Raw genomic sequence first — 19,505 nt, forward strand, 5'->3', positions numbered from 1 at the left:
TCAGAGAAGCACACCCCATGGTAAGAGTAAGGCTTTGGGGTCAGAGCAGCTTGTCTTTTGTTAAAGCCATTACAATTGTACAAGGAAAAATTAATTACAATTGCACTTTGTTATAGTTTTGCCCTTTACATAAACCTGCTCCAGTTTGGGTGCTTTCCTTATGAATGCAGTTTCTCTTGTGTTTTATCTTCCAGAGACCCAAGAATTTCTACAGATCACACTGAAGGATTCGGGCTTCTTAATTCTGGCAACCCAACACCTCTGAGACCAGTGCGCTGTTAAGGACAAATCAGGAAACATTTAGGCTTATTATAACATGAACTTTGGAGTGGAAGGGTGAGCCAAGAAGTAATAAAGTTATATTAAAAATAAAATGTTGAACTTGAATATGAAAGTTGTGCAATCATCCCACCCTACTCCTGAACACCCAGCTCGCAGTTCTGGAAATCAGAATGAAGTAGATTGGGCATCAACAGACCTTGCTGGTCCCTGTCAGTGAGCCAAACAGACCTACCACAGGACAAGATGACACAGATTTAACGACTGGGTTGTAATAAGTCCTGTCATATTTGCTTCCAGAGATTCCGTTTTGAACAGCTGAAGAAAAAAATAAAAATCTTTCCCTACATCAAGGTTGGCAGATCGGTCCAAAACCACTTGGAGGCTTCCTTCCAACTGGGCAAGGCCAAGGTGACCAACAGTTTTGTTTCTTCAGCAGGAAGACGATGCCATAAGGATACACCATCTTGGCTGCTCAGAGGTTTTCCTGTTATCTCTTACTTCCCTTCCCTGCCAGTTTCCAACAGTGCATGTTAGCTATTTGCGAGAGGCAGCTAACTCATTTGCATGGATCCCAGCAATTTGCTCATGTTGTTTCCTGCTGTTCATGCTGGTTCATATTTTGTTGAGAGTTGTGTATTTTCCTCCCTTATGCAATGGCAAATTAAAAACTGGGGGGGGGGGGTGGGGTTGGTTTTTTGTTTGTTTGTTTGTTTGTTTTTTGACACCAGGAAGGGCAACAACAGAACTAATACACTACAGTTCTTTCTACGCGAGCTTTTCAACCATAGGTATTTGCAATTGTTTCAGCCTCCAAAGTATTCACAGACATAGATAATTTTATACTGGCAATAGATTTATTTTGAGATGTGAAAATCCATTATACTCTTCTCTTTAAATTAGGTTACATCCATCTCAGCGCTTTCTAGCACAATACTGTACAGGTTCAAATGAATTTATTATAATAAAGAAGAATCAACACAACACCTTAAAAATGAACAATTCTATAAAACCAAGTGACTTGGGTACACCAGGAGCTACATATATCAGACCTCAGTGATCTGTTTTAAACCTTACCCACATCTGGCTAAAGCAAGAAGTTACATAAGCCATCAAAAATTTAACATCAGATTAGTATGGTCACAAGGGCAGCAATAAAACTGCCATCTGGAGAAAGAGCAGGGTTCATTTCAAATGCTCGATGAATACAGCACTACTCCATTTTGCTGAAAGCTTCTCAAACAGCTTTTTTAATGCATTACTTTCCTGATATATAGTATATGAGAGAAGGAGTATTTACAGGCTCACAGTACTTCAATTGATCAGCATATACCCCATCTCCCTTCTGACTTCAGTGATTCAGCCCCGTTCTGTGGGCTAGCTGTAAGAGCAGAGCACATCAGGGGAATGTTCCTTAAAGATTTCATAGCAGCAGACACACTCGGAGTTCTCTTAACGCATCCATGTTGTTTAACCTATAAAAATTACTTTCCTAAAGCAGATTAAAACAAGATTAGTGAGTACCGGGCAGGGTAGGAGTTTTACCCTTTTCCCATTGAATTAATGAGAAAAACCCCCAAAACCTCCTTCACTGGATGCAGGAGTTGAGCGTTATTCAAGCAGGACGAAAGAAAAAAGTGTTTGGCAGGTGAAATTCCAGAATTGGAGGGCATCACTCAATTAATGCAGTCCATAACGTGAATCTGCAGTGTGTCCAAATCAGGTAGAATTTCTTCACATTTGGGACATGAATACATTGAGATATTCTGCTGCTCTGGCCAGTCTTGACTACCAGTTCCTGAAAGCAGAGAAGATAACCGATTACCTGTTATATTACGTGATTTTTCCACTCTTTGTGGAAAGAGGATTGGCAGCTTGCTCCTAATGGCCAGAGAATCACACTCTCTGCAGCTACCCAGATGCCAGAATAGCCACAGGGGAGCTGAGGAGCTGCTCGCAGCCAAGCAAAGCTGTTTTAAACTGAACACAGCATGGCCTGGCTCCATGAGCTTACAGTACCTCTTTGGACAAGGTGAGGTGAGTGTTCCCGATCTGGTGCCCTGGCTCCGTGGCGATTCTGCATCTCCGCCAAAGAGTTTCTGAGAATAAAAAAAATAAGTCAAGGGCTCTGAAAAAAGACTGAACACAAGGTATCTTCCCTTTGTCTTCAGAAAACGTACAAGGTTTCAAAGTAAATCAAAGGATTTGTAAGTAAATCACGTCAACTGGTCATGCATTTAGTTCACAACTGCTGCTCAGAAACAGGACCTAGAAATGCTGCTGCTTAGTGAGACTGTGCCAGAGCCCTGCTGAAATCAGAGTCATACAACTGACACCAGCAGGATTTCAGCAGCTACACACCTAGCGATCTGGGGCACACTCCTCTGCAAAACTTCAAGGACTCTCAGCTATTCAGGGCAAACTGCAAAGCTGATTAAAGCAGAAAAGCAAGTTATACCAGAAAAAGGGTTCAGTGCACAGTTAACATGACATGTAACTTGATTCTTTGAATTCTGGGCAATCTTCTTGTACTCGTGGCTTCCACAAGATGAGTAGAGGACACATGGTTAATAGTTCTTTTTTCTCTTTTACAGCTACGAGTGTTAAAATAATGCAATTCCACAGCATCATAGTACCTGAAACTATGGGTAGTCACTTAGCACTGCCACCTGGAGAAGTAGCAGATATCCCTGGCACACATGCAGCAAAGCTTAGCTGCAGATTCATCACTAAAATTGAAGCTAGAACCCAGAGAAAGTCAAATGAATCAGCAGGGAAAATTTACCAAGTATGAATCATCCAAAGTGAAATCTTGTTAAGGCACCCAAGTAAGAACTAACATGCTTTACAGAATTCTATTGCAAAAGTAAAATGAGAAATCAGCCAACTAGTTTTTCTTCTCTTTTAAAATTCAAATTAACCAAGAAATAAATGTCTGCAGAGTGGTTGCCTTTCTACTGAGATGCTAGCAAGACAATGTTGGTCAACTCCAGCACACAGGATAACAAAACAGTCCATAGGTAGCTCAACCAAAGGCTGTTCTCACCGGCCAAGATCTTCAAGGTTCTGCTGCTCTTTTAGCAGGTATGCCAGCTGGACAGCCAACTGCTCCTTCTCCTCGTGGATCTTCTCTCTTGCTGCCCTCTCAGCATGGAAGTCAGAACAATAGACCTCCATCTGATCAGAGAAATTAAATCATACTGAGAATTTGTAGCTTGGACCGAACCATAGTCGTATATTACACATCAAAATAGCACAGCTGTATCACTAGCCTGCATCTATTCAAAACACTCCTACAGCACCTATACACTGCAAAGTGAAGACCTGCACCACTTACAAGGTGAAGAAGGCTCAGTAGTTTCTGGATTCTGTGTAAGATACTTCAAGTGTCTTATCTGGGACAGTGCTATTGCCCTCTGCTGTACAGAGGCAGAAATGAGGCACTGACAAGCAGTTAGGGGATGACTTGACCGGTGACACAGAGAAATCTGTGGCGCAGACAGTGGAACTGGGCCAAGATACCAGTTCTGTGCCTTAAATGTGAGGCAGACCCTTCTTAGTCACTGTTTACACACATTAGTTTGAGTAAAATCATCCCTAAAACATATGCAGTGATTCTGCAGACAGTGGTTTTAAATACACAAACACATCTATTCCCAGCTTTTGTTTGTTGTGCCAGACTCCAACATACACAGTTCCTCCTACAGAACTGTATGATATGATGGTAAAGGCTCTGCAGGGATCTGCAAGGCAGGCCAAGTAAGGAATTATGCTTTGGAATTGAGGAAATGTATTCAGTATTCCTGTGCTAGACATTAACTACCTCCTTCTAGTTTCTGAACATTGGGTGGGGGAACTAGCCAATTTCTGAAGAAGAGCTGATACCTGAGCACGGAGCACAGTCATGGTTTCAAGGTCCTCCTCTTGCTTAGCAATCACTTGTTTCATTTCATCTATCTGGAGCTGCTTTGCAGCAAGGGCTTGTTCTGCCAACTCCACCTTTGCATTCAGTTGTTCCACCACAACTTTATCTACTCTGTCCAGCTGCAAGGAAGAACGATGATTATGAGATGAACGCAGAATATGACCCTGCTTGAAGTGAAATTTGCTTCTTACTCCTCCTGCCCTTGGAAAAGCTTCCAATTTGGGTCATCAAAGGAACTGGGACTAAGACAGAGGTGGCGATTGATATTTTAATTTAAAGATTAATTTTGCACTTTCAAACTACACTGTATAAAGTTAAAAGAGACCTCCCTAGTGGGCTCCGCAAAGGATATTCTCCCACTTTCCAAAATTATACAGAAGAACCTGGCATTTCTACGGAGCCTCGATTATGAGCAGGACCTCAGTGTGGCAGGCATTCTATTTAAGATTACAAAAATGTTTAAAGGTCTGCCTTGCCATATTTACAAATTATGCTGCAGGAACACCAATATGCCTTTGCATATCACTGATCTCTAAGGACTGGACTCCATACTGCACTGCAGATTAAAACTTACCTAGAAAACACCATGGAAGTACTGATGTATGGACAAAAGTTTTCTATAATTGACAGCACCGGACCCATGTTTATCAGAGCAATGCTGCTATGTGGAAGAGGTGACTATTGTTTCCTGTCCAGATTTGTTCCTAAATACATCTCCCTTCCCACTCCCCCCTAATTAACAGATTTCTTTATGTGTAGAGTTTACCTCTTTGAGTTTCATTTCATCGATTGTTTTCCTTGCCGCAGTGAGTTCAGGAAGGAGTTTGCTATATGCATCCTGCAAGCTACTACATCTTGCCCTGTTTATGACAAGAAAAGAAGTGAAAGTTTGAAACACTTAAAAATTCTTTGAAATCTAAATAATCTCTTAGAATTTAGAAAAAAGCCACTACCAGCTCCTTGCAAATGAATCTGCATGTCTGATGAGAAAAAAAATCATGCTCCATCTTTCAACATCTCTCTTCCAGTGAGTTGTGTGCTGCTCTATCCATGGACTGAGTCCAAACAAATGTCCTTACTGATTGTCTGCATTTCAGATTGAAGAATGCATTCACCCAATATTTTTATATCAATCTCACAAATTCTGTTCAAAATTTAACACCTCTCTTAGGAAGACATCTAAGTCTTGAGACTTCAAGTGAAGGAGAATTCATCAGGAGAAGAACTTCAGGAGAAGAAGCACAGACTTCAAGATAATGAGCATCTTCTCCAGCAACTGAAGACAGGTCTTTCAGGCAGTTCAACCTCTCTGTACAGTTTCAACTGACATTTTCACACTCTTTACATGGATTGCACATGAAAGGCAACAGGGAGCCAGAGCAAACAGCGAATCTCTTTACTCCAGCTTCACTGCATACTTACCTCTCCTAGTTGCAAATGTATTGTAGGGACCATAGAACTCTTCATTAACGTCACTTTCACATCATTGTCACCATCTGACTTGTGCCTACCCTCCAAGCTGTGGACGCATATACCCCTGCTATTCAGTGGGATAGCTGTTGTCGCTTTTCTGCTTCCTTTGCTTGTATGTTATACCTGATGCTATTCCATCTTTGACTTTGTGACAAAAGGAAGATACAAGTCAGAGCTTACAGCTCAAATTTTCCTAAGCGAGATGTTCACTTGTTCACTTGACAAAAGGATACAGTTAATGTGGAGACTCCAGATTCAAAGTGACATAGATGCTGAGGTAAATGCAAGTTCCTAGTTCAGACTCTACAAACATAACATGATTTCAAAGGGTGCAGAAAACAAACCTCATATTTCAGATTCATTTCCTCTTTGGCTAGGTTCCCTCGGACTTCCCTTCCTCACTGACAATACCTCCCTGGAATATAAAACCAAGTCATACTCACTTTTCTTCATGTGTCTTGGCTTGTTCCAGCTTGACCTCTGCCTGCATGCTCTCCACCTGAAGTTCCAGCTTCTTGATGGTGTATGTTAGCTGCTGCTTCTCCTCCAATTCTAATGCAGCAGCTGAGCTTTTTCTTTCCAGTACTTGGCACCTGACAGAACAAGGAAAAAAGGTTGATCTCTCCTGTTCTCCTTTTCCTGATGGATTTTGCATACTACACAAAATACAAAAATAATCTTTGTGTGGTTCACTTTAAAGACTTATTTGATGAACAACAAGGAAAGACAAAAATTGATCTATACACAACCATCAGAAAACAAAGCTACTGAAACCAACACTTACTTTCTTCTATTACGAATCTCAAAGAACTAGAATTTGACAGAAAACTAAGCAGCTAAAGTGAGGGTCTTGTAACCAGTTTTTATAACCTACACAATTTGTCTTCAAAAGCACAGACAGTTCACGTGAAAAGGGTCATAACCAGGTCCCTTAGCTTCTTCCCCTAAGTCTAGAACAGCAATTACATGAAGCAGAAAACAGGAAAGATTTGCCTTTACATCACGAAGGGTTAAAACCCAAATCTTGAAATTCAAGGCACTGGGGTTCTATTTGCAGAACTAGGTTGGCAGCTCAGATTTTCTGACAATTACTGTATTTCTGTACTTTCATCTCTACTTACAAAGAAAGAGCAATCTTTTACAGCATTTCTATGAAACAGATATTTAAGTTGATATTTGTAGAGCTGGTTAGTTTCCCAAGGTGGGAGTTGTTATACGAATATATACTGGGTGTCACGGCAGAATTTTTGTTCTTCTGAACCTTACTTTTCTTGAAGCTTCTTCTGAATCAATTCTGCTTCTTTTAACTTCTCATGGGCTTCCTGAAGCTCTTTAAACAGAGCACAGACTTGCAAATTGAGGGTTTCTACTTCACTGCCAACCTTTTAGAGAAAAAATAAGGAAAATTAAATATGGACAGTTCAAGATAGAGAAGTTGCATGCTAACTAAGAGATCTAACCAGGAAGTATCGCTCTTTCTCTAGAGAAAACAGCTTAAGCCAGTATGCACCAATACACTCTATACTCAGTAATAAGGCCCCGTCCACAAGGCTTCACAATTACCAATTATTCCTAAATATGGCAGAACCCCATTTTGACTGAATACTTTCATAGAACCCAGGTGACTTAAAGACAACGCTATTACTGACTTTCCAACGTTGGCTAGAATATACCTCATGCAGATGGGAACTGGATCTACACTTTATTTCTGAGTTCACAATTTAAACCACACACAAGCAAAGCAGGCAGACTTAGTGATTACTGCCACTCCTCTAAGCAATTGTTATAGTCTGCGAAAGAAATGTAAACAAACAGTCTATCCCTAGGTAGGCTTCCACTGGCAAAAATCTGACTTTAATAAAGCTGCACTCTGAATTCTTGGTCCCTGGTGAAAGCCATCATAATTCAAGACATTTTACCTAATTGGAACACAATCAATCCATACTTCTGGAAAGCAAATCTGGCAGCCTCACTGAAAGAAAAGGCTAAAAAATGCCATCACACAGTACAGACTGTCTCTCCCCAACACCCATTTCTTAGCCTGCCCAGGAAAGGAGAAACAACTAAATCACAGCCTCCTAGATCTCTGCTTCTGGGAAGCTTGAAGCAGCCTCCCAGGAAAGGCAGAGCAGTAACTGGAGTGGTGCTTTAAGATGACTAGTCTCAGGAGACCTGGCTGAGATTAGCGTCCAGCTGCGGTTTGGCAGAGGATGTGCTCTAGCCTCTTCTCCCCCAGCCACTCCTCACTCTCCAAACATAGCCAAAGCAGCATTCCTTCTCTCCCAGGATGTCTTCAAATACAGAGCCTTCAAATGGTCCACACTGCACCCTCGCATTGTTACGTTAAAGTTTTACATTTTACAATTGGAAGAGATAACATGAGCTCTGCTGACAAGAGCCTTCTGAAGAAACCCAACAGCCTATAAATGGAAACAACAGGTACAATCACAAGGCTCTCGCTACACTGACCTCAGTATCAGTACTTAGATGAGGAGCATCTGGCTCAAGCTGTAACTCAGACAAAGTTGAGATAAAATACTGGAAGCAATCAACTGACACATCATCTGCTTTCCTTAGAAAGGACATCTCTTGGCCTGACCACAGACTGGTCTTGTTTAACTAAGCCAGTCCTGCCCTAAAATACTTGTCCTGGCCTTCAGAAGAGCACAGGTCTCCAGCAGATGCCATAGTGTATTTGCTAGCCCCATGCAGCTCCTCAGATAACTCACACTACCTCATAAACAGACATTCTTAGTTGCCTGTATTATGCAGTTGCACTGAACCCGAATGGATCCCCACTGCTATGGGAGCTTACATGCTTAACCGACATAGAGATGCCTACAATGGTAAGCCCATAAATTTAGGTGTCTGAATCTGGAGCCAATCCGAACCACAACACCCATTCAAACGCTTAACTGAAAACAACAGGACTGAGTTTGCCTTGAACTGTGTCTCAATCCAAGATAGTTATGTCCCACCACTGTAACAAATCTCACCACAAACACAAAAAAAAAAACCACAACAAACCAGGTGCCATTTAAGTTCCACATTTAAAGTCTGTTTTACAGTACGCTACCATTGGATTCTGATCCAAAAGCTGACCTAGCCAGCAGTGAGGAAATTCACTCAGTTTAGAAGACTTTCTGGAGCTAGAAATGACTGCATCTCTCTCTGTTGAGTGGGCATGGCCAGGGCAATGAGGTATACCTGCAGTTATGCCGTGCTTCCCAGATTCTTGGCTATGAATCTCACCCCTTTTTTGTGGCTGGTGTAATTGGGAACCATCTCTAAGATATGGATTGGAGAGTTCAAAATTCACTTCCAAACCCTGTGCAGGATATTTGCCCCTTGCTCCCTGAGTGCAAGTGGAAATGTAGGCCCTGAGGTTGCTGGCCTCAACAAGTAAGCTGTATGCTGTTGAATCTCAGCTCAGGAGGACAGGTACTTACAGCCTCTGAACTCTCCTCTTCCTGTTCAGTTTGTGTCCCACTCTCCAGGCAGTTGCTGGTTTCCTTCTCCAGCTTTGACATTCTGGAAAACAGAAGGAGCCAATAATGATGGATTTGGCCTATATTTAAAGTGAGATTGCAACTATTCAAGGATTTCGTGCTAGTGATGTACTCTTTCTAACATTACAGCCACAAATGAGAAGGCAGAACTGAAAGCACAGACATGCAGGAAAGCCAGCACAATCATGGGGGTTCCTGAAGAACACAGGTCACCCAGCATGCATATTTAGTTCAAATGGATGTGTAAGTGCAGTGAAGGACAGTGACATTCATTCCACAGTGATCAATATTTGGTACAGTCCAAAACTGCTAACCCTTTGGAAGAGGGTCAGTCTTTTCACTGAATCCAGTAATTAATATTTTCTCTATTTTTCTTTGATACTTTCAGAGGCTGGGATTTCTAAGAATCATTTCGCTATGGCTCATTACCTCTTCTAGGAAGACTACATAGAAGCAATTACTGTGACACCAACCTTTCATAGTAGATAATGTCCAGGAAGCCCTACGCTGTCTCTGCGAAGTGGGGATTTGGAACAGCTGCTGCTTAGGCAATTCTCCATGCCTGAACAGTTACGCCAATTTACACCAATATAACTGAGCTGAGACAGACCCTCATACAGGTCTCAGTGAAAAAACTTTCTCTTAGACAAGTTTGGAATTAAACTTACTTTAGACATTTCTAAGGAGCTTTTGCAAGCTCACACATTGCTAAATGTAGCCTGCCAATATCACGAAGAGGACTGTAATCCCTGTTTTATACACAGTGATTTGCTTCAGGCCCCACATGCAGGTGATTCATACAAAAGCATATAACTATGGAGGAGTGAGTGGAGAGAACATCCTCAACTAGTCATCACATCATCCTTACATAACCTGGGGAAAGTTTGAACCCAAGAGGAAATGGGTAATTTGTCTTGATCTGTGATGCTACAGGAAATAATAAAACACGGAAACTCTATTGCCCATGGAAGAGACCCTGTGGTTTATCTGTATAAGGACTATCACAAAAATAAGTTATTGCTACTGAGTGCTCAGGGAATTCCCCATCCAGCTCACACTGATATTTTGGCTTGCGTCCGATCAGTCACAGACTTGGTAACTGCAGCAGCCCTGAAAAAGAACAGCTCCAAATGTTACAGTGCACCTACTTCATACCTCTCTTTGTGATCCTGCAGCTCCTTCTCAAGTTTTTCCCTCTTCTGAGTTTCATTTCTAAGGCAGCAGAGCAGCTGGCTCACAGTTAGCTCCTCAGACTCCAAATTTTTCGATTCATCTGCAGCTTTGCTCCTGCTTCAAACCAAACCAGATGTCAACAACAACAGCTGGATTGCACTACAACATTCCCTTATCCCTAGTTCTGGGACCCAGTCTGAGAGGCCACCATTTCACACAGTGCTGGAAACCAACATTCTGAGCAAAGGACTCATTCCCAAGAACTAAGACCTGCCCACAAGCTGCTAGCCACACTCCCTGTCCGTGCAAATGCAGTCCTTGCTTTCTGCTGTGCTCAGACAGTCTCTGTCAAGCTGGGGGAACAATTTAGCACTTAAGCAGGGATAACAAAAGTAATCAAGACAATACAAAACCCAGTGCATTTATTCAAATCTACTTTGCAACACCTTCTGCAAAGTGCTGCTGTCTGTTCCCAAAATAACATTTTTTTCCAGTGAAACATGCAACATTTCTTATCTCTGTCTCATTCCTTTCCGGGAAAAGAAGGCATGTTCCACTAAAAATGGTCATCAGAAATACATTCAGCAAAAAATCTCTTCAATATTTCAACTCCCTCATATTCTCTAGCTCTTTTCAAAATTGCATTATGCTACTGTAGAAGTGAACCAAACAAAAAAAACTACCTGAAAAATAAGGTAAGTTAATTTCCTCATGATAAAATACTGTATTCCATTCCCTCCATTTTTATGTCCATCTAGAGAAAGTCAAAATCCCTTAACTATAGGGTAAGACAGGGAAGGTCATATACACCGTACATTTCAGAAGCTCAGCTGTAAAAGAGCATGTCTTTACAACTTTGCTTTTGTGGTTCAGAACAGAAAGTAAAGCATAGTCCTCTATGTGCTCCTGAGAGCTAAAAATCTTTGGTGAGCAAAATTCAATACCCCAAAGACAGTGTTCAGCCAGGATATTTTAAGTAAATAACTTTTATCAGGGGATTTTTAGTGCACTGTTCTACTCTTACAGAAATAAACCCGTCCTGAGCGGATCACATTTCTCTGAACCTGTTAACAGCAACAGTCTAAAGTTTCAGTGCTGGACAAAGACACATGGTGACACAGAAAATATTTTAAGAGGTACATATCCCCCTCTTCTTGTAGATATGGTCCAGATAAGCTGAATACTTGTAGTGCAGTCTGTGGTCAGCGACTCTCTCAGTTTCATCCATAACCATAACTTTCCCTCCCCCCCCTTTAAACTTCTTAACCACATGCCAAGGGACAAGTTTTCTATGTCATTACATTAAAACCCCATTCTGACGCAGGGAGTGACAACCTATACACAGACCACAGCTTTCCGGCCTGCTATGCTCTTAGCATTTTCTATATCCTTTCTTTCCAAAAAGCAAAGGCCACAAAGTAAATAAGAGAGTTCAGCCACAACCATCTAAATTGGGCAGTATCCAAAATGGAAAGTTTAATAGTATCAGCTGTCTATGTCCATGAGGAGTAAAGGTTCAGCTAGGGGCAAGAAAGTCCCTTATGCCCTGGAGCTGATGTAAAGATCAAATTTTGAGAAGTAACCTAAACAGAATGCTGGTATCTTAAGCCTAGTAACCTGAAAAATAAGGACTATGTCATTGCGTATCTGCCTGCCCCGCCCCCCCCATGATACACTTTATACCAACCACACACAAACAGAACAGACAGGTTCAGATCTGAAAGACTACAAGACCTCTGATTCTTACCAACATCATAATTCTGTCTTCTACCGAAGACAGAAACTTGATTAGATGGTCTCCAGTCACTAGAAGGGAGGGAGTCCCTGCAGCCTCTATCTTTATCTTTTCTGTTTGACCCCCCTTACAAGCCTGAAAAGTTGGCAAGTCAGCATGTACATAAATGCCTGGCCAACTGTCCACAATATGCACTCCTTCTTGTCAGCTACTGAAAATCGGAAGGAAAATACCAGAGAGCTGAGGGTCCTTCCAACATGGTAGGAAGGCAGAGCTACTGCAATGGAGGGATTCGAGGCCACAGAAAAACAGGTTTTCCTAGTGCATTCTTCATAGAAAAAAGTTCCCTCACATTGAAAACAAAAGACATTGCAGAAGTCTGAACCACACACATCACGCAAGAACCTACATACATGTAGACAGCAACGTTATTGGTCATTTCACCACTATTCTCTTGATGTTCCTTTGCAGTTCTACTTATTTCTCCTTCCTAGGAAAGAAAAAACAGTATTAGCTTGGTATTTGGATGAAGCAGAACACTGTTTTATTTACTTGAGTTAAAGAAGGAAGAGAAACAGGGAAAACTACTATCACAGCAATAAAAATAAATAAAAACACAAAACTCCTACACATCAGTTTCATGTTTGGAAAGTTAAGAATTTCCAAACATGAAACTGATGTGTAGGAGTTTTGCTGTATCTCTTCTGGACTGATAAGCGAAGAGGAACAACAATGAGATTTGGCCTTCTCTTTTCATCAGCAACTTCCATAGCTGCTCTCCCCTATAAAGATGACTGGGCACCACATGGCAACAGCCAACCTCACTGCAGGTGACTTTAAATATAAGCCTAAAAACCACTCTCCTGCCTCCCAGAAGAGCCACTCTTCTTTCCCACTACAAAATTCACTCCTTGACCTGCGTAGCTCAAAGGAGAATGTTTGTAGCAAAAAAAGGAGAATGCATCTCTGAAGATTTCCTGCAGTCTGAAGATTTTTCAACAACTCCAAACAAGCTTTAATTAAATTATCTTAATTCCTTGTTGCACTTGTACTTTCCAGAGAGGGATCTACTATTATGGGGGTATGAGAGACCCACATTTTCACATTTCACTTTTTGCCTGTCAAAATTTTTCAGATACAAGAACAGAAGAGAAAGTAGATTTTCGTGCCTCTAGGGAACACTCTACAGCTTTGCACTTAGTTTTGTTTGCCTGCATCTCTACCTATCTGTCAGTAAAAAGCGAGCCCCATTCTCAAAAGAAAATACTCCCTTCTATGCTTAGGTGTTGCCCCTTAACAAAACATAGTTCCGATGCTCCCAGGAATTCCAACAAAGATAAGACTCTTAACATTCTGAATTAGTCCAAAGTCACCTGCTGGACCATGTTGTTTTTTCCAGAGAATATTTTTACTGTGATGGAGGCTACCCATGAAACTGATTTACTTTGAGCATGAAAGTGGAAGGACAAAAATAAATTCCAAGTCCTTTACCACTACATCTTGTAATACACAAGTGCTCCATGCCAGGTAATCTAAGAGACCATAGAATCATTTACGTTGGAAAAGACCTTTAAGATCCTCAAGTCCAACCATGCAACTCTTCTCCCAAATCCACCATGCCTGTATCTTGTGTTACTGCTGTTGCTGGCAGTTTGCTGTGACCTCTCAAAGAGGCAAAAAGACTTTTCATTGACATGGGTACAGATTCACCTTTTCTACTAAAGGAAGACAGGATGCTAAACATCTCACTGTAGAATGTCATCAAGTCAACACTGTCACCATAATTACACTCAGACCTGACTTCCTTACCATTTAGCCTGGTACAAGAAGAAAATTCCGTTTTCAAAAAAAGGAGGACCAAGCTGGAACCGAAGTTTCTGCCCGCAAGTCACTGTGTTCTTTTTATTCCCCTCACTTACATTCATCCCAATCTCCACAAAGGAATCCTCTGCTGAGGAGATGTTCAGCTTGACTTGCAGTTCTGAAATGATGGCTAGCAGATCTGCCTTCTCAGCTTGGAGCCGCTGCACCTGGGATTTCAGTTGCCTCACTTCTTTCTCGGGAGCCACACAGCCCTCCTGGGATAAACAAACCCTGATTAGCCAACCAAAAGGAAGCACCAGCAAAGGAGCACAGAGCCTGAACATAACCATGCTGTTCCGCATCCCTTCTTCCCTGTTTAGGTTTGCCTGGAAAACCTCCGTGTACAGATCCCTAAACTATAATTTGGTCCACTAGACAGCAAGAAGTCTAAACTGTGAAACCGAGTTAAACAAATGAAGAACATCATGCTTCTGGTTCTCTGAATACACAGATAATTAGGATGTAAATCTTTGCCTGAACCTATGCTTCTCACTACCACGTAGGGTCTCAGCCAACCTCTAGAATTATCATCCAGATTTATTTTATTTTTGCACCCATATCCTATTCTTCTTTTCCCAAATCTACCTAAGATTCTAGAGAGAAAAGACCAGTGGGCACAGGGCTTTTCCACACACCCCACTTTCAGCCTTTCCCCACCATACAACTTCTCTGTGCCTCATCCCCACATATAAATGTCTACCTGTATCCCTGACCTTCAAAGTCCTATATCCCTTCCACAAAGCCTCTGTCCCTCAGAGATTCTCCCCAAGCTTAATCTCTCCTTCTAATCATGACTGTCTCCTTCACCTTCTGTCTCTTCGCTTTCCCCAGGATCCTCAAAACCCTCTCTTAAGCCTCTACATAACCAGGAAGCCTCACTGTTTTCTCTCCTTTAAAGACCTCTCCCCATTATGAGACTTTCCCTGTTAGTTTGTTTCTTCCTCATTTTGTAATCTGACTCTTCCACTTCCTGGTAATGCCTTTATTACACCATATACCACCAATGTAAATTCTGGACAATTTCTGGAGTCTGAATTACATTCTACTCTATCATCATGCCAGATCTCCAAACTGTTGCTACGCTCACAATGTCTTTCCTCCCGCAGTACCACCCTATCCACCTGACTTGCTGCTCTCTGATTTTGTGCTTATGCCATAAGAGGACACAATTAGAATCAGCTCCCGTGAAGAAGAGAGTTTTACAGCAACCTGTGCTAACGGTTGGTACGGTTTTGAGAGAAACCCTCCTCTGAGCGCTGGTTTATCTAAGGGAGGCAACACAATATATCTGTGATATACTTTGAGTGAAACAGATGTCACCTAACACTAGCAACAGACTATAGTCTATCTCAGTTAATAGTAAAACAGGTGAGAGAAATTAGACTAATTTTAGATTAGTCTTTCTGTTAGGGGAATTTTTTTCATGCTCTTTCTAAACAATAAACAAACAAACAAAAAAGAATTAAAGTAGAACTAAGGCGTTCAAGAGAGAAAGTAATTTTTGCTTAAATGACACTGTCAGCCTGAAAATCATAATCAGAGATGAAAATGTTGTTGTTTAAATTACAGCTACCACTGGCTGGTAAAATTGCAAAGAATCATGGAAGAAGCAGGGCTTACTCTATGAAGCTCTTGAAATGAGATAATGAAAAGATATTTTCTACTTTGTACCTTTACTTTTCTGGATGTTGGATTACTCAAGCAGGTTGTATCACTCTGTCAGTAACACACTAAGTATTCAAAGTATAAGAAGTTCTAAAACAGGTTGAAGCAGAATAAATCCTCTACTTCCCCTTAAAATCTATTCCAGATTTATGAAATTCTGAGTTTCCTTGACAATCCTGAAACACAACTTTTAGCCTGTAAAGATTGCATAAGTAATGCTTACACAATCACACTATTTATACCTGACTTTCTTCCCCCTTGTGACTTCTGAATTCATTGGCCAATTTTGATTTACATGCTGAAAAATCTCTTACAGAGTTCCATAAAACAGGCAGTCAGGAGAGGAAAGGAGAGTCTAGTATTGTCTCCGTTGAGAAAAAGGCTAACACACTCATGCTTCATCAGGCAACAGAGAATCCACATGGGTCCTGGAAGTACCAGATACCAGGATGTATCAGTTTGGCTCTGCATGAAACTTCTCGTTAAAGACCTCTTCATATGACCATGTGGGACACAAAGCACGTTTTGTTTTAAGAGGCTTTTTCCATAGGTGTCTTCAGTACTACCTGCAAAATGTTGCCTGGCTACTAAGCAATCACCTGCAACATTAGAAATTAAGTGTTACAGAGCCAAAGGTAAGACAGAGGGAGAAAGCTGAGTCAGACTCAAATGGGGCAGCAGAAGTACAGACCTAACCTGACCTCAGTAAAAAAGCTTTCATGAGAGGAGAATGACATAATAAAAACAGATGGCAGGTAATTATTTTTTTTTTACGCTTACATGTCAGCTTCTCCCTGGAAACACAAATACAAAAGTAATTAAACAATCATGAAAGACAGATAATCTAATGAGCAAAAGGAGGGATAAACTCAAGAGATACCCAACAGTAAGCAAAATAAAGAATGAAAAGTTAGCAAGAAATGTTAATTTCTTATGTCAAGGATGTTAACTACTATTGTTAATTAGATGTTAATTAAAATGTAAATTATCTCAGGTGTGGCACAATTACTACACTCTCGGAAGACTCACTTTATAAAATAAGTCAGGCCAAGACTCTTGTTAGAGCATAAGGATAAAAATGGAGACGTTAACAAATCTCCAAACCTCTCACTGTGCTGAAGGGACGTGAACTCTCCAGACTTTCAATTTAAAATCATGTCAATCCAGCCAATTCCTTATTTACCATTTCAGCTCCTTCTTCTCTTTCCTTTAAGCTCTGAAGTTGTTGCTGTAGCTGTTCATTTTCAACGCACTTGGCTAGCAAGCACTGCTTAGCCTCTTTAAACTTTAGCTCATAAAATTCTCTTTCTTCTTTCTGCTTCTCTCGCCAGATGGAAAGTTCCTCATATCGGTCTTTCATAGCTTGGTTGTGCACCTTCATGGCTTCTAAATGATAGCCAGAGACAAGACATTGATTCACATTAATACTCTGTCAGTGAAACAGCAGATTTCCACTATGCTGAGCTCAGCGTTCTTATCAAATGGGTAAGCAGTAATTGGGTATGAAATGAGAACCTCTTTCTTGTGTACCTTAAATACCAAACCAAAACTAAACTTATTATAGTCCATTAGCACTATAATAAATAGCATAAAATCCACTGCTGAAATCACATGCCTACACTTGCTCACTTCTTGACTTATTCCTAAACCAAGAAGTACAAGCAAGAAGTACTGTTTGCAGGAGGTACTTGCTATCTTGCTGCATGTGTTATTTACATGATCAACTCAAATGAAACTACTGCATTGAGATTCTGAAACTACTGAGATTTGGTAGGGAAAACAGACATCCTAGACTGGTAAATTACTTCATGAGAACAGATGCTATCAAATTGAAAGTCTCAAATATGCCCAACAATGCTCTACTTGAACAGTTGGTTAAGACTTGATTGAAAACATTGAAAAAATATATCCGACAACTTAACAGCAAAGTCAATTCCCCCTGGCTGGGAAGCCGTGCATATGTAACAAAGTCAGTATGTAACAACGTCAGTCTTACTATTGCAAAATGCTTACAAAATTTTTAGGAAGAGTCAATGAAAGGATTTCAGACTTGCTTTTTTTACAGCAACAAACTCAAAGCCAGTTGCTTGAAAATCTTTTATACATGGTATTTTCCAGTAACCTCCATTATGTCCTGATGTCGTATTATAAACTGCCGACAAATCCTTCAGGTTACGTAGATAAATGTAGCTCTGGAGAATGATTCTCCAAGGTATGAGTTACAGCAGCTGTAAATATTGTCCCAAAACTTTATCTTATATGATAAAGGACCTTTTAGCAAAATACCAGAGGCACTTCTAGAAACAACTTTCCCAGCAGATACCCATGAGACTCCAAGGCAGAGAACTTGGACCAGGTCCAAAAATTATTCAGGCACAATTGAAACTCTAGTGTAAAATCACAGCACACAATATACGTGATTTCATGCTCTGCTCCATACAGTGAGATGCCTCTGTCTTTTACACAGAAAATTCCCCAATTCCTTCGATTTTGCTCTATCCATTTTCAAAAAACCACATATTCGACACCTAAACTCCTGGGATCCAGAAGCAAAGTTCCCTCACCTGAAAGGCTCGACTCATGAGGCATTTTCAGGGAAACCTATTGTTTTCTCCCAGAGAGACCATGCCATGGCCACCACTTCCTTTTGAAGTACAGAACATCTAAACATTCATAGTTGTTACTACACACTGTGTAGGACAGCCTGCTCCAATTCCCCTGTCTGCCTGAGAGGATACAGCTCCTTTCAGACACCATCCTAACCCAAAGTTTTCTGGGCACTGCAGTACGCACCTCTCCTGATGCAGCTATGGTATAATGTTTGTCTATCTATAATGGAGCTGCCCAACTGTCCTAAAATACAAACTAAAAATGCTTTCAGAGGTTGATGAACAAAGAGCATATCATAGTACAAGATTTTTCAACTTGTCTCCTAAAATATACAGTGCTATACTGCTTATATGTGTAATTCTGAAGCACGTAAGTCACCCATAAATTGAGCTCCCCCTAATCTTCCATACTGGTTCAATTTTATGTGTTCTATCAAACTGGCCTTTCTCCTTGCAGAATCATTTATACAGCAATTGCTACTCAGGTATAAAATGTTATCCAACAAGGGCAAATGAGCACTGAATTCATATTCATAGAACAAAAAATCCCTCAGAATAGACTCCAGGTATTTGTGTTTCAAGACCAGTTCATGTGCACATTCACCTTTTAACTCATTGTTCTCAGTGATCAGTTCTTTCATCTGTTGCACCATCTCTTCTGGGGTGTAGGTACTAAGGGCAGGGGCAGCTGTGCTGTCTGTTCCGTTTTCCATTTTCCTCCTGGGATGCTCTCCATTTTCAGCAGGACGGCTCTTCAACTTGCTGGACATCTCTGAAGCACCTACTACAAGATTTGCAAAGAGAAAACTCTCCATTTCATGCACAGTAAATGTTTATAGAGAAAACATAAACATACCTTCATTTTATTCAGACAAGCAAGACACACGTCTTGTCCTAACACACAGGCACCTTCCAATCCCTCTGACCCTACTACCCCAGAGCACCCCTGAGTCTCCATATCCCCTTAACCCCTCACAGGACTGCATAAACAAAGCAACTGATCCCCTAGACGTCTCCTCTTCGGGAGCCCCCTCCTCTGGGGATGACACAACAAGAACCCCTGTCTCGCCCACTCTCCCCTTTACCCTCACCAGCCCCGGGGGTGCGCTGCCCGGCAGTATTTTGGGAGGTCGGCAGCAGCTGCTGTCCCTGAGGAGAGCGGGCTCCCACACCCGCCCGGCCCTGACAGGGCCCGCGCCGCCGCCTCCCGCCTCCCACCGCCCCGCTCGGCCCCAGCGCGCCCCGACGCTCCGTTTCACGCCGAGAATCCATTT

The 19,505-nt window shown here is 41.4% G+C and overlaps 1 protein-coding gene across 1 annotated transcript; it reads right to left on the bottom strand.

Moving 5' to 3' along the window:
• Positions 1–1,117: 1,117 nt before the first annotated feature.
• Positions 1,118–19,009, bottom strand: OPTN (optineurin). Its single transcript, XM_009882944.1, has 13 exons — positions 18,836–19,009; positions 16,806–17,008; positions 14,014–14,172; positions 12,508–12,584; positions 10,342–10,473; positions 9,127–9,208; positions 6,944–7,059; positions 6,121–6,270; positions 4,971–5,064; positions 4,165–4,323; positions 3,326–3,456; positions 2,299–2,378; positions 1,118–2,077 (listed from the first exon to the last, which is right to left on the bottom strand). Exons 1-13 carry the CDS (start codon positions 18,999–19,001, stop codon positions 1,956–1,958), a joined length of 1,671 nt encoding a protein of 556 aa, XP_009881246.1. The 5' UTR covers positions 19,002–19,009; the 3' UTR covers positions 1,118–1,955.
• Between the last annotated feature and the right edge of the window lie 496 nt (positions 19,010–19,505).

This window comes from Charadrius vociferus, unplaced genomic scaffold (assembly GCF_000708025.1).
Source record: "Charadrius vociferus isolate BGI_N301 unplaced genomic scaffold, ASM70802v2 scaffold32, whole genome shotgun sequence".
Classification (NCBI taxonomy): domain Eukaryota; kingdom Metazoa; phylum Chordata; class Aves; order Charadriiformes; family Charadriidae; genus Charadrius; species Charadrius vociferus.